General features: G+C 46.0%; 1 protein-coding gene and 1 pseudogene across 6 annotated transcripts in view; one reads left to right on the forward strand and one right to left on the reverse strand.

Moving 5' to 3' along the window:
• The window catches only part of LOC309639320 (small ribosomal subunit protein eS8-like), an 8,430-nt pseudogene extending 4,803 nt beyond the window's left edge, over window positions 1-3,627 (forward strand). The window contains exon 2 of the transcript in view: window positions 97-3,627. The product of the transcript in view is annotated as a small ribosomal subunit protein eS8-like (transcript). The remainder of the gene's footprint in view (window positions 1-96) is intronic.
• The window catches only part of GGT5 (gamma-glutamyltransferase 5), a 26,854-nt gene extending 12,997 nt beyond the window's left edge, over window positions 1-13,857 (reverse strand). For 2 of the 5 annotated variants that reach the window (XM_082416315.1, XM_082416314.1), the window contains exon 1: window positions 12,328-13,857. In XM_082416315.1, coding sequence (XP_082272441.1) covers window positions 12,328-12,500 — 173 coding nt within the window. In that variant the 5' untranslated portion in view covers window positions 12,501-13,857. Of the gene's footprint in view, window positions 1-9,556; window positions 9,697-12,327 lie in introns of those variants that run through there. The other 3 variants (XM_082416316.1, XM_082416313.1, XM_082416317.1) reach the window with 3 other exon arrangements.
• Window positions 13,858-13,972: the final 115 nt, after the last annotated feature.

The following is a 13,972-nucleotide window of genomic DNA, read 5'->3' on the forward strand; positions in this document are numbered from 1 at the left end:
CACCGCCCCGGTCCGCGGAAAAATTGTCTTCCACGAAACCAGTTCCTGGTGCCAAAAAACTTGGGGACCACTGTTCTAGAGGAGCAGTTCTAGCAGGGCAAGCGTCTTGCATGCATCACTTCAAGACCAGGCCAGTGTGGTCAAGCAGATGGCTTTGTGCTCGAGGACAAGGAGCTGGAATTCTATCTGAGGAATACCATGGCCCCGAAAAGCAAATAAATCCTCCTCCCTCCTATCTTAGCTCATGTAAAAAAGGTGTTTATTGTTATAAAAAAAACGACCAGGCAAACAAGGAAGGAAGACAGCACAAAGCCCAAGAGAAAGCATAGATAATGAAGGAAAAGACCATAGGATCTCCAGATTATGAAGGGTCAGACCTCAGACTTTGAATAACTATATGCAAGGAAATAAAAGACAAGATTAAGAATTTCATCAGAGAACTGGCAACTATAAAACATGAAATTAGGAGCTCAATGCTAACAGGAGATTACCAACAGTTTAAACACAGATTTTACAAAAAGATTAATTCAATACAAAATATCCAAATTTAACTACAGAGAGAAAAAAGGATAGAATAAATAGAAAATAGATTGAGACATAGGGGAATAAAATAGGTAACCAACAAGGACCTACTGTAGAGCACAGGGAACTATACTCAATATTTTGCAATAACCTATAAGGGAAAAGAACCTGAAAAAGAACATATAACAGAATCACTGTGTTGTATACCTGAAACTAACATGACATTGTAAATCAACTATACTTCAATTAAAAAAAAAAGGAGAGAGAGACACATAGGGGATAAAATTATTAAAAAAATATATCATACAAACACTAACCAAGAAAGCTTGTATAACTATATTAATTTCAAACAAAGTAGACTTTTAAAAGAAAATATTATTAGAGATAATGAGGGACATGTTATTATTATAAAAACCTCAATTCAACAAGAAGATATGAAAATATAAATGTATATGCACTTAACAGTTTTAAAATATATGAAGCAAAAATTGGCAGAATGAAAAGAAGAATTAGACAAACATCACAGTGGGAGACAAACACACTTCTCTCAGTAACTGATAGAATAATAAGAAAAAAAATCTTCTACAGTGAGGCTGTAGAAGATTTGAAGGACGTCATAATAATAAACTGACTGAACTGACATATACAGAACACTGCGCTCAACAGCAGTGTTGCAGACACATTCTTTCCCAGAATGCACAGAATATTTTAAAAAATTGATCGTTTTCTGGACCTTAAAGTAAGTCTCAACAAGTTCACAGAAATTAATTAGAAAATCCTCATATATTTGGAAATCAAGACAAACACTACTAAATAACCCATGAAACAAAGAAGACGGTACAATGGAAAATAGAGAATATTTTGAATCAAGTGTAATGAAAATATCGTACATCAAAAGCAGTAGGATTGGGCTTCCCTTGTGGTGCAGTGGTTAAGAATATGCCTACCAGGACTTCCCTGGTGGCACAGTGGTTAAGAATCCACCTGCCAATGCAGGGGACATGGATTCGAGCCCTAGTCTGGGAAGATCCCACATGCCACGGAGCAACTAAGCTGTGTGCCACAACTACTGAGCCTGCACTCTAGAGCCCGTGAGCCACAACTACTGAGCCCACATGCCACAACTACTGAAGCCCGTGTACCTAGAGCCCATGCTCCGCAACAAGAGAAGCCACTGAAATGAGAAACCCGTGCACCGCAACGAAGAGTAGCCCCTGCTCGCCACAACTAGAGAAAGCCCACACTCATCAACGAAGACCTAATGCAGCCAAAAATAAATAAATAAGTTAATTAATTAATTAAATAATTTTTTAAAAAAAGAATCCACCTGCCAATGCAGGGGACATGGGTTCAAGCCCTGGTCTGGGAAGATCCCACATGCTGTGGAGCAACTAAGTCTGTGAGCCACAACTACTGAGCCTGCGCTCTAGAGCCCACGAGCCACAACTACTGGGCCTGCATGCCACAACTACTGAAGCCCGCGTGCCTACCGCCCGTGCTCTGCAACAAGAGAAGCCACCGCAATGAGAAGCCTGTGCACCACAACGAAGAGTAGCCCCCGCTCACTGCAACTAGAGAAAGCCCACGCACAGCAACGAAGACCCAATGCAGCCAAAAAATAAATTAAATAAATAATTTTTTTTTAAAAAGCAGTAGGCTTATCAGCAATGGTGGGAAGGAAGGGAAGGGGAGACAGTGGGTCTGGAGAACTCCCAGACCACCCACTGGTTCTCACAGGGAAGCCTGGAAGACCAATTAACCCAAGAACCTTTGCGCAGATGAGTTTTACAGGTTGAGTTTTGCAGTCTCCAGCTTACGGGTGAGTGAAAGGTGGCCAAGGGAAGTTTGGAGGGTGCCGAGGAGTTCTGGGTCCTGAGAACTCTCCACATGGGGGATCCCATTCTCTCTCCAGAACAGAGCCCTGCACGGAGGGGAAGCCAGTGGGAGGAGAAGTCAGACTGAGCAGGACAGGAACGACAGGGGCAAAGGATAGTGAAGATGTAGATGTTTTCAAAAAGTTATGGAGGCAGGGAATTCCCTGGCAGTCCAGTGGTTGGGACTCTGTGTTTTCACTGTCAAGGGCCTGGGTTCAATCCCTGGTCAGGAAACTAAGATCCCACAAGCTGCGCAGTGCAGCCAAAAAAAAAAAGTTGTGGAGGTGATCAGAGAAGACAAATACCAGAAAGTAGGAGGCCGTATATATTTTTAAAATCATTTTGTGAAAACAACAAAAGGAACCAAGAGCCATGATGCTATAAAAGCTATTCTGACTTACCTTCTAAACTCAAAGTACAGGAAAACTCATCTTCCTTAAACATGAACAATACAAGGTATTGAAGCCACACCCCATACAGAGTTGATATAAGGAAAAAAGATAATAAAAATCAGAATAATGTCCCGTGGAGGCATGCCAGAAAGACAAGCCCACAGAGCAGATGTAAACTGCAACTTAATATTTTTAAGATGTGCTAAATAAATTAAAAGAATTATAGAAGCAATGAAAGAACAGTATACATTGGAATTAGAAAAACCTTAAAGTGAAGTGACTGGAGAAGCTGAAGACTTAAAAACCAAAATTATAGAACTCAGGAAAGAATGAAGCATAAAAGAAAAATTATCAGAAGTGAAGCCTAAACAAGGATAAACACAGAGCCAATACCTATAGAGATACATTAAAAGAAAGATAAGATGAAAAGGGGGAAATTTTTTTCAATCAAAAAGAAATGAAGAAGGACTTCCCTGGTGGTCCAGTGGTAAAGAATCTGCCTTACAATGCCAGGGGCACAGGTTCGATCCCTGGTCAGGGAACTAAGATACCACATGCCGCGGGGCAACTAAGCCTGCGCACCACAACTACTGAGCTCACATGCCTCAACTAAAGAGGCTTTGTGCCACAAACTACAGAGCTCACGTGCCCTGGAGCCTGTGCACCACAACTAGAGAAGAGAAAACCCGCATACCACAACTAGAGAGAAGCCCACGTGCCGCAACAAAGAGCCCACACACTGCAACAAAAAGATCCCTCATGCCTCAACAAAGATCCCGCGTGCTGCAACTAAGATCCGACGCAGCCAAAAAATAAATTAAATAAATAAATAAATAAATCTTCTTAAAAAAAACGAAGAAAGAGATTTTAAAATACAGATATAAAGAAGATCAAACATACACTTAATAGGAGTCCCAAGGAGGAAAGCCAAATCTATGGAACATAATAAATAATAAAAACTACAATTCAAGGTAACTTTTCTGATTAAAAAAAAATTACTTGTCGAAAGCGCACTCCACTGCATAGGGAAATCAATTCAGAATAGCCAATATAGAGATGTATTCAAATTAACCTATTGGATATTAATAAAAATTAATAATTATTTGGGCATCTAGGTAAAAAGGACTAAGTCTCTTATAAGAGAAAGAAAATCAGATTGTCATCAGACTTTTCAACATCAATGCTTTATGCCAGAGACAGTGGAGTGTTATAATCAATACATTCAAGGAAAGAACATGTGAACCAAGGATTTTATATCCAGCTAAACTGACCTTCACCTCCAGGGGCCACAGACTGTTATAAACATGCAAGAACTCAGTGAATATTTTCCCCATGAACCCTTCCTGAGAAATCTCATAAAAAAAAAAAAAACTTCAGACAACTCAAGTAACTGGAGAGACTTTGCCATAAGAAGTGGGACTAAGAATTAAATATATACTGACCAGTAGATCTGAGACTAAAAATGATGGTTATAACAGAAACAGTATAGAGATGGAATGGCTATTGTTCTGAAAATGTAGGTACAGTAGTACAACCATTACAAAAATGGGGTAGGGATGTTGTTTTGAGGACATGGTTGTTGTCGTTCACTCATGGGCTAAATAACAGATATAATAGATTAAAAAAAAAAAAGACTCTGGCTTTACAGGCCCCTAGTACTGATAAAAGTAAATTTGCCTGTTTATTGCACATAAAATTGGATGTTATGGATGTGTTAATTGTGCCAATGGAAAATTTACTTTTGATGATTGTATGGACAGAAAATCCATCTGGTGGGAAGAGGGAAAATTAACTGAAAAAAGAAATGGGAGAAACAGCTAAAGCTATTATGGGTCGTGAGGTCTGTTGTGCGGATATAAGAGGAGGGTGGGGTGAGAATGGAAAGGATATATGAAAATAAAAGAAGCTCACTGCTTGACTGATAGGTATTAACTGACAGTAAAAGGATATCCCTTTAGACCCTATGCTGGGAGATGGGAAGAACAGGAGGAAGAAGTTACCAGGTAGTTTCAGTATTACTCATAGTGGGGAACGGTATCAGTCAGGGTTCTCAGACAAACAGAACCAATAGAATATACATATAGGGAGAAATTTTTATTTTGAGGACTTGGCTCACGTTATTGTGGAGGCCGGCATGTTCGAAATCTGTAGGGCAGGCCAGCAGGTTATAAATTCAGGGGAAAACTGATGGTGTAGTCTTGAGTCTGAAATCTGTGGGGCAGGCCAATAAGCTGGAAACCCAGGCAGGATTTCTATGTCCAAGTCTTGAGGTAGAATTCCTTCTTCTCTGGGGAACCTCAGGTTTTGCTCTTTATGCCTTCAACAGATTGGGTGTGGCCCACCCACATTATGGAGCGCAATCTGTCTTACAGTCAACTGATTGTAAATGTGTTTTGTTTTCGTTTTTGTTTCGGCCAAGCCGCACAGCTTGAGGGATCTTAGTTTTCTGACCAGGGATGGAACCCATGCCCCCTGCAGTGGAAGCACAGAGTCCACCAGGGAAGCACTGGACCACCAGGGAAGTCCCAACTGATTGTGAATGTTAATCACATCTACAAAATAACCTCATGGTCACGTGCAGACTAATATTTGACCAAACAGCTGGGACTGAGCATCATAACCTAGTTGGTACATAAAATTAACCATCAGAGGAGCCAATAGAGAATATTGAAAGAGTAAGAACTATGAGGACCATATCGTATATATCTAATATTGTTATTATATTTACCATATAACATAATAAAGATACCAACATAGTTCCCTGCTGGCGCAGTGGTTAGGAATCTGCCTGGCAACGCAGCGGACATGGGTTCAATCCCTGGCCTGGGAAGATCCCACATGCCACGGAGCAACTAAGCCCGTGCACCACAACTACTGAGCCTGTGCTCTAGAGCTTGCGAGCCACAACTACTGAGCCCATGTGCCACAACTACTGAAGCCCATGCACCTAGAGCCCGTGCTCTGCAACAGGAGAAGCCACCACAATGAGAAGCCCACGCACCACAATGAAGAGTAGCCCCCGCTCGCTGCGATTAGAGAAAGCCCGTGCACAGCAACAAAGACCCAACGCAGACGTAAATAAATAAATAAATAGTGTTAAAAAAGATACTAATATAATTATAACCATTATAACAAACATATAAACCTTTCTCAGTATCAAAAAGTATATCAGAAAGAGAAAATAAGGGATATATTTGATTATTTTGCAAAAAACAGAAATAATTTTAAAAGAAATAAAGAGAAAAAAGAAAAGAAAAAGATATATATATATCTATATACACACACATATGCATTTGAAAAAAGAGAAAAGAAACACAGGAAAAATAAATCCAAAACAAATGAAAACGATTTCCTCTAAAAGAGAGAATAGGAACAGAATAAAGGTCATATGGATGAGAGTGAGACTTTTGAGAATACCTTTTTATACAGTTCTGACTTGTATTCAGACAGAAAATTAAACAGAAAGGATGAAAAGGAAAACCCTAAAATTGAATTTTAATTGAAAAAAACTAAGCTAATAGTATATTGAACTGTTAACATAATCACACAGTTAATTAACTGCCCATCTTTCATGGGATATATCTTAAGGACCAAAAAAACCTCTGCAAAGACATCTTGAATTTTCTCTAGCAGATTCATTGTTCATAGTGCATTGTTGAAGTAATTCTCAAACTTTTTTGTGAGTACCTGGGGATACAGCAAGTAAGTAAATATATGGACATTGTTGGGGACTTCTCTCATAGTTGCAGAGACAAGACGGGATGGAGAAAGATGCAGAAGACCCCATCATAGTGGATTTGAACTGGAGGTGTCAGAGATTTTACATTTTTTCTTGTTCTATGCACTGATACTACCTAGAAGCAATGGCATCCCAATAATAATGAACCCTCTTAGCATCCAGATTTTCATTTCTAAAATACCATTCTCTACCAATTCCTGATTTCAGGTTTGAGGGAATATACGAGTAGATCCTGGAACATTTTGTGTACATGTCAAGAAAATTCTCTAAGACTGATGGATTTGTGTAAAAGAACATAGATGCTGGCTTAAAGGGGCTCTCACTGGTCAAATTTGTGACAATTTGAGCATCAGAAAGAGTAAAGTGATGGATTATAACATAGTGAACTAAAATAATCCATGAGTCAATAGTAATACTCAAGAATATCTGGGTTGGGGAAGGGGGATCCTTTTTATAGAAGAATGCCAGCCAATGAGTGGTGAAGAAATGACTAGTTTAGAAATCGCCTTTTTGCAAACACAAATGTATCTGTTGAGACAAGGATAAAAATAGATGCTAAAACATGGGGTAAATGTTGTTTGAGAAAAGGATATTCGCCGTGTCTCAAAGTATCAAACCGTACGTTACTAATTTAATAGGGAAATGGTACCCCGTACAACGGAGAGATCTGGAAGACACCAGCTTTATGAAGTGATCCAACTTGGCATCACAATGATGAGAGGGTCTCACATTGTGTTCCCTCTTGTGTGATACAATGGGAAGGCAAAATACCACCTATCTTATATTGTGTTTAACCTGAATCTGATCGTAAATAAATTATAAAAACAAACCAAGATTGTAAAGAAAGACTGATACAACCGAATTGACTTCTTTAATGTCACAGAATATCAACTTTTTTTTTTTTTTTTTTTTTAAAGCAGGGGATTGTTCTAGATTAAAGAAGACTAGAGAAACATGACAATCACTGGATACTGGATCTAAAAAGATAGATGGGGTGGGGGTGGGATGAATTGGGAGATTGGGATTGACATATAAACACTAATATGTATGAAATAGATAGATAACTAATAAGAACCTGCTGTATAAAAAAATAAAAATTCAGATAAAAAAATAAAAGTGAAAGAAAGAAAGAAAGAAAGGAAGGAAGGAAGGAAGGAAGAAAGAAAGGAAGAAAGAGAGAAAGAGAGAAAGAAAGAAAGAAAAAGGAAGAAAGAAAGATTGGGTCAATTGGAAAATTTTTGAATTGGACTAGGTATTAGATACTATAATTGTACCAAGGTTAAATTTCTTGAGTGTGATAATGGTATTAAGGTTATATAGGAGAATAATCTTATTCTTAATAGATACATGTTTGAAGTATTTAGGGATAAAGTGTCATGATAAATGCAACTTATTTTCCAAATATGTGGAAATATAGATATATGGAGAGAGAGAGAGAGAGCACGAGAAAGAGAGAGACAGAGAATGTGGCAAAATATGAACAACTGGTGAATCTAAGTGAAGTGTATATGGGTATTCTTTCCATTTTTCTGTGGGTGTAAAACTTTTTCAAAATAAAAATATGAACATTTAGGGGAAGAACAACAAAAAACTTGTGGAATACAGCTAAGCCAAACTTTGAGGGAAAATTATAGCTTTAAGTGCATGTACTAGAAAAGACTTTAAAGATCAATCATCTATGTATCCACCTTATAATTTGTTTTTCCCAAAATGTATCTCAAGATGAATATTTTTTAAAAAGCAACTTAAACTCAATGGAAGGAGGAGAAAAGAGTCAAGATAAAAGTAGAAACTAAAGAAAGAGGAAATAAATGCATCATAAAGAAAATCAACAAAGCCAAAAGTTGATTCTTCCAAAATACAGTAAAATTGATAAAACCCTTATCAAGACTGATCAAGAATGATAAGAGAAAACGCTAGTTACCAATATCAAGAATGAAAAAGGGGCCTCATTACAGACTCTATGGACATTAAGTGGATAATAATGAGAGGACGTTATAAACAATTATATGCCAACACATGACAACTTGCACAAACTGGACAAATTCCTTGGAAAGAACTTACCAAAACTGACTCAAGAAAAAATAAAAACTTGAAAGTCTTATACTTGTTAAAGAAACAGAATCTGTTATTTAAAACCTTCACATGCACACAAAGAACTCAGGCTCAGAAGATTAACCAGTAAATTCTTCCAAACGTTTCAGGAGGAAATAACACCAATCTTAAGAACAAGAAACAACAACAACACAAAACCTATTCTTGCAGACTATGGAAAAGGAGAGGACATTTCCTAGCTCTTTTTATGAGGCCAGTGTAACCTTGATACCAACACCTGACAAGGACATGAGAAGAAAGGAAAATTACAGACCAGTACCTCTCATGAATATAAAGAAAAAAATCCTAAACAAAATATTAGCAAATCAAACTTAGGCATAAATAAAAATGATATTAAATCATGAACAAACTGGGTTCCTTCCACGAATGCAAGGGTGGTTTAACATTTATTGCATTTTTTTTTTTTTTTTGGCCGTGACACCCGCGGCATGTGAGATCTTAGTTCCCCAACCGGGGATCAAACCCACGCCCTCTGCATTGGAAGTGTGGAGCCTTAACCACTGGACCGCCAGGGAAGTCCCACTGCATTTTTTTAAAGGGAGAAAAATCATTTGATTGTCATGATAATGCAGAAAATGCATTTGATATACAATTTGACAGAAAGATGGGCAAAAGATTTTAACAGAAATTTCACAGATGAGGATACCCAGAATGACCAATAATCACTTCCAACCCCTCAGCATTAGGTGTGGAGTTATTTCTGTCTCCCCCCACTACGAAGGCAAGAGCCTTGACCATCTGGTTACCACTGTGACTCCAGGACAATGGCTGGCAGGTGGCTGGTGCTGCAGGTAGCCAAGCATCACACACCTTCACGCATCCACGACGCCTGCCAACATGTACCACGAACACGCTCATGTCCACAGGCAGGATGGTACACGCTCGGGGCCACCTGGGCTGGGGTTCCTACTCACCAGGCACGTGCCTCTCCCTCCTTGAGCCTGGGTCTCCTCAGCTGTGAAGGGGCCAGTTGTGGCCAGCAGAGAGCCGCGGTGCAGAGCAGTCACACTTCTCTCACCTGCCTGTCCCCAAGGAGCTGGGAGGCTGCTGTCACATACACACTCGGACACGCACGCTCACACGTGTGTGTGCACGATGCCCAGGTATACAGGCTGTTTCCTCCTGAACCCCAGAGGGTTGGAAGTGCAGTAATTTCCTGGTGAGCCAACTGGGAGTCCAGAGAGCCGCTAGGGTCACAAGGGCTGGGAGGGGAGGAAGGGTGACATCACACCATAATCCTGTGAGCCTTCCCCACAGCAGGGTCCCCTGTTGAGATGCCGACCACATCCAGACCAAGCCACTGTTACAACAGGCCAGGGACACCTCCTCTGGGCCGGGCGCGCTCGGTGACAGAGGTGCCAACATGAGCCCCACTTCACAGGTGGGGAAACTGAGGCTTGTCCAGAGTCCCCGTTCTCCTCTGCACCGAGGGCATGACCCACAGGCCGACTCCTGAATGGGTCTGAAGCAGCTGATGAGACCCAACCTGCGGGGCCCAGCCCCTCCCCACCCCTGACTCCAGGGCCCCACAGAACAAGCACCCTGGGCTCCCCGCCAGCCCCTTCTACAACTACTCACATGGCCACTGAAGCTCTGGCCTTTACGATCCAAGCCCAGGGGCTGGGCGGGCTGGAATCCTGGGCGGAGGATGGGGACCCTGGGAAGACCCCACCCTCCAACAACCCCGGAGAGATTCCCTCTCTGCAGGGGCAGCAGAGCAGGACAGTCCCAGCTGGGCCTGCTCATGTTGTGACACCCAGCTGGTCCCTTCTGTGCAGGCCTAGTTTCCTCTACGTCAAGTGGAACTATGAACCCTCCACTCAAGATCCTGTGTGGCATTTCCGAGTGGTCACAGCAGACAGACATCACAAAGCCTAAAAATCACCACTAACCCTGAAGTCTCCCTAGAAGGCAAGCACTCACGTGGAGCCTCGGAACTCCCAGTTTGCACATGAGCCTAACACACTGGCATCACGCAGGATGGGACGGGCCCTCATTGTCACCGTGCTTCTATTGTGTGTACACTAGGCTTGGAGCCGGTCCTCCCCCAGGGACTCTGGCTGCTGCAGGAGTCCCAGCCCCACTGAGAGAACCCAGCGCTCACAGGGTGGAAGGAGGTAGGGTCTAGGAGGCCCTTGCAGGATCTCCCCAGCCCTGCCAGATCATGTGAGCCCCTGTCCCACAGCAGCTGTGGCAGCTCCAGGCTCTCTCCCACCCCTGGTTTCTTAGAACAAGAACAGGAAGTGGAGCGCCAAGGACATGAAACACTCGGGGGGAACCACATCTGCTCACCTCACCAGCGAGGGTTGAAGAGCAGAGACCCCAACCCCTGGCCCTCCAAAACCCCCAACAAAGACTTGGGGAGACACAACAGGCCCGGAACCCCCTCGCAAATCCGTGGAAGCAGCCCCCCACTCCTGAGGGCCGCGTCCCCATCAGTGGTCTCTGGGTCTGAAGCCCCGACTTGTTTGCATCTTTGCAAATATGGGCTCAGGCGGGCACAGCGCCTCTGCAATTCGCCAGAGCATTGGGAGGGGTCATTCCCCTCCCGGCCCCTGGGAGCCCCCTGGGAAGACCAAGCAGTCTGCCCCCAACTTGTCCCTGTCATCCTAGAGGGAGCCCTGAGGAAGGGGACAAAGCACCCTGAGAAGAGCCTGAGGACCAGGCCAGAAGGGGGCAGGGCAGGGACAGACGAACAGACAGATGGAAGACGAAGGGAGGAAGGAATGAATGAAACCAAGGGAGAAAGCACGGAAGAGGGGTGACCCTGGGACGAAGGGGGAATGGATGCCATCTGCCCAGTGGTGCCCTGGGTGGGACTCAGACACACTGCCCCTTGGTCCAGGACAGTCCTCTTTGGTTCACAAAGCACTTCTGATTCTGACAATGGCCCTTGAGGCAGATATTCCGGGAAGCGGACTGAGCCGGCAGGGAGGGGGCTGCTAGCCCAGACTCCCACAAGCCCAGAGTGGGGCAGGGGCCAGGAGGGGCGTCCTGCACATCCCGTCCTGGTAGGCAACGGAAGCCTCCTGTGGGCTGGGCTTCCTGGAAGAGCGTTGGGAAACATCAGTTGGGGCCCCTCTCCACAGCCCCCCTGCCCCGGCCCACCAAACATCAAACAGTCACTCTGCCTGCCACTGGCCTGGCTCCAGGCCTTGACACGCAGAGGGGAGGCCGTGGGGGACATGATGCCATCAGAGGCCAGTTTCCCAGGGCCAGGAGGGGAGCCTGGTCTTGGGCAGCACTGAGTGCACCCTGGCAGGCAGTCCTTACATATGGAGCCCCTGAACCCCCTCACCCATGCCCCCGGGGGAAGACCCCAGCCTTGGAAAACTGCCAGGGCTTCTCTGAAGGGGCCGGGACCAGACAAGCAACACTGCAGCAGTGCCCTCGCTGGGCCTCCCAAGCCCTGGAGCTGGGATCAGCCTCACATACCACCTCTGCTCTGCTCTGCTCTGCCCACACTGTTGCTACCCTAAACCCCTGTCTGTCTCATGTGCACACCTGCTACCTGGTCTGTGCAAGGGCCCTGGGGCTGTTTCCTTACTGGAGGCCAAACCCACACGACCCCCACAGGCCAGCACACACACACGTGTGCCTTCTCCACATTCTCGCCACTGGTCACAAAGTCTCCGGGAGGGGTCAGGGCCAAGGGCCACCCAGTTCCCACCCACCTCCTACTCACCGTCCAATGTCCGAGCAGATCTTAGAGTCCGCAGCAACCGCAGCATGGGCAAAGGCCTGGGGGCCACAGTGGACGCGGTGCCAAGAGACGACCACGATAGGCACAATGATGGCCAGTGCCAGCCCCAGCCCCAGCAGGACCATGCTGATCGTGGCCCCGTGGCCCTGGGCCATGGCTCTGTGGCCCCGGGGGAGAGAGGAGGTAAGTGGGCACACAGACCAGTGGGCGGAGATATACAGAGAGACAGGTGGATGAATGGACAACAAGGTGAGCAGATGGACTCACAGATGATGGGACAGATGGACAGATAGACCGGAGCCAGAGACAAACAAATGGATTGACAACCAGATGGCTGGACAGAGAAGGAAGGTCAGATGGACAAGTGGACAGAGTCAGGATTACAGATGGATAGACAGACAGGTTTCCAGGCGAACAGCGGGCAGCCAGGCAGACAGGTGGGAATGCGGACGGGCGGCTGGCAGCGGGGCTGCTGCCTTCCTCCAGCGCCCGCCTCAGAGGCAGAGCTGGCCACCCGCCTGGACTCCCAGTTTTCAGCCCCTGTCTTGGCCCTGGCAAGACGCCAGGCAGCAGGGCGTCTATGGGGAGTTTTTCCTGCCAGAGAGGAGTCAGCAGCGGCCGTTAACTCCCTCACTGCTGTTCCCACCGCCTGTCCCCTGAAAGCCTTGGTACAATCACCCCTCCCACCGGCTGCCAATGCCCAGGGCTACCCTGTCCCGTCCTGTGTGTGTGAGGACTTGGTGCCTGCTTGGCTTCCCAGGGGAAGCTGGGGTGCAGGGCTCCCAGGACCCCATGGCTGCTCCCCGGTTCCCAGCAAAGCCAGGAGAGCAGAGTGCAGGCCTGCCCAGGACCCTCCCCTGGATCAGGCTCAGTGGGGCAGGGGGCCAGGGCAGAACCCCAACTCACCTCCTCTTCATGGGGCCCCGCCCAGCCGCAGCTCACCGCAGCATCCTCAGAGCCAGAGGACACTGGGGTTAAAGGGGACCAGAGGCAGACGGAGGGGGACCCAAGGCAATGTCAATCAGGACCCAAGTTCAACTCCCAGCTCAGCTGAAGCCAGGGCAGGGGGTGGCAAGGGGTGACCAGGGGTGACCAGGACGGGGCTTGGCTTTCCTGTCTGCTCAGGGGAGGCGACTGGAACACCAAATGCCCAGGACAAGACTTCTGTGTGGGGAATGCAGACAGGGCCTGCGTCCAGCCCTTGGCACACAGTGCCCACCGGACTGTCTACCCCTGGGGCCTGCTGTCCCGGAAATGCCACTGGGCCTCAGGGAGCGGGCTTCCCTTCCACCTGCATCTCTGCCCATCCCTGGTGGCGTGTCTGCTTCCCTCTTCCTGAGCTGACAGCGCCTCCTCTCCTGGGAGCACCGGCCTGCACCCTGCCCTGCCCAAGCCTCAGGGTGCCCAGCTAGGAGGTGGCTGGGAGAGTGGGGGCCCCCCGAGGTGCCCCCTTTGACCAGACTCAGCAAGGCACAGGGTGCAGGGGCTGGACTCCCACCCCCAGAGCCCCCCAGAGCCCCCACATTCTCCCAGCTTCCTTTCCAGCTGAGCTTTGCCCTCCCCAGGTTTCTTTACCCCTTCTGGCACAGCAGAGAAACTGAGGCACGTGCTCACACAGCCACAGAGC

Source organism: Balaenoptera physalus (genome assembly GCF_965194825.1).
Source record: "Balaenoptera physalus genome assembly, chromosome: 12".
Taxonomy (NCBI): Eukaryota; Metazoa; Chordata; class Mammalia; order Artiodactyla; family Balaenopteridae; genus Balaenoptera; species Balaenoptera physalus.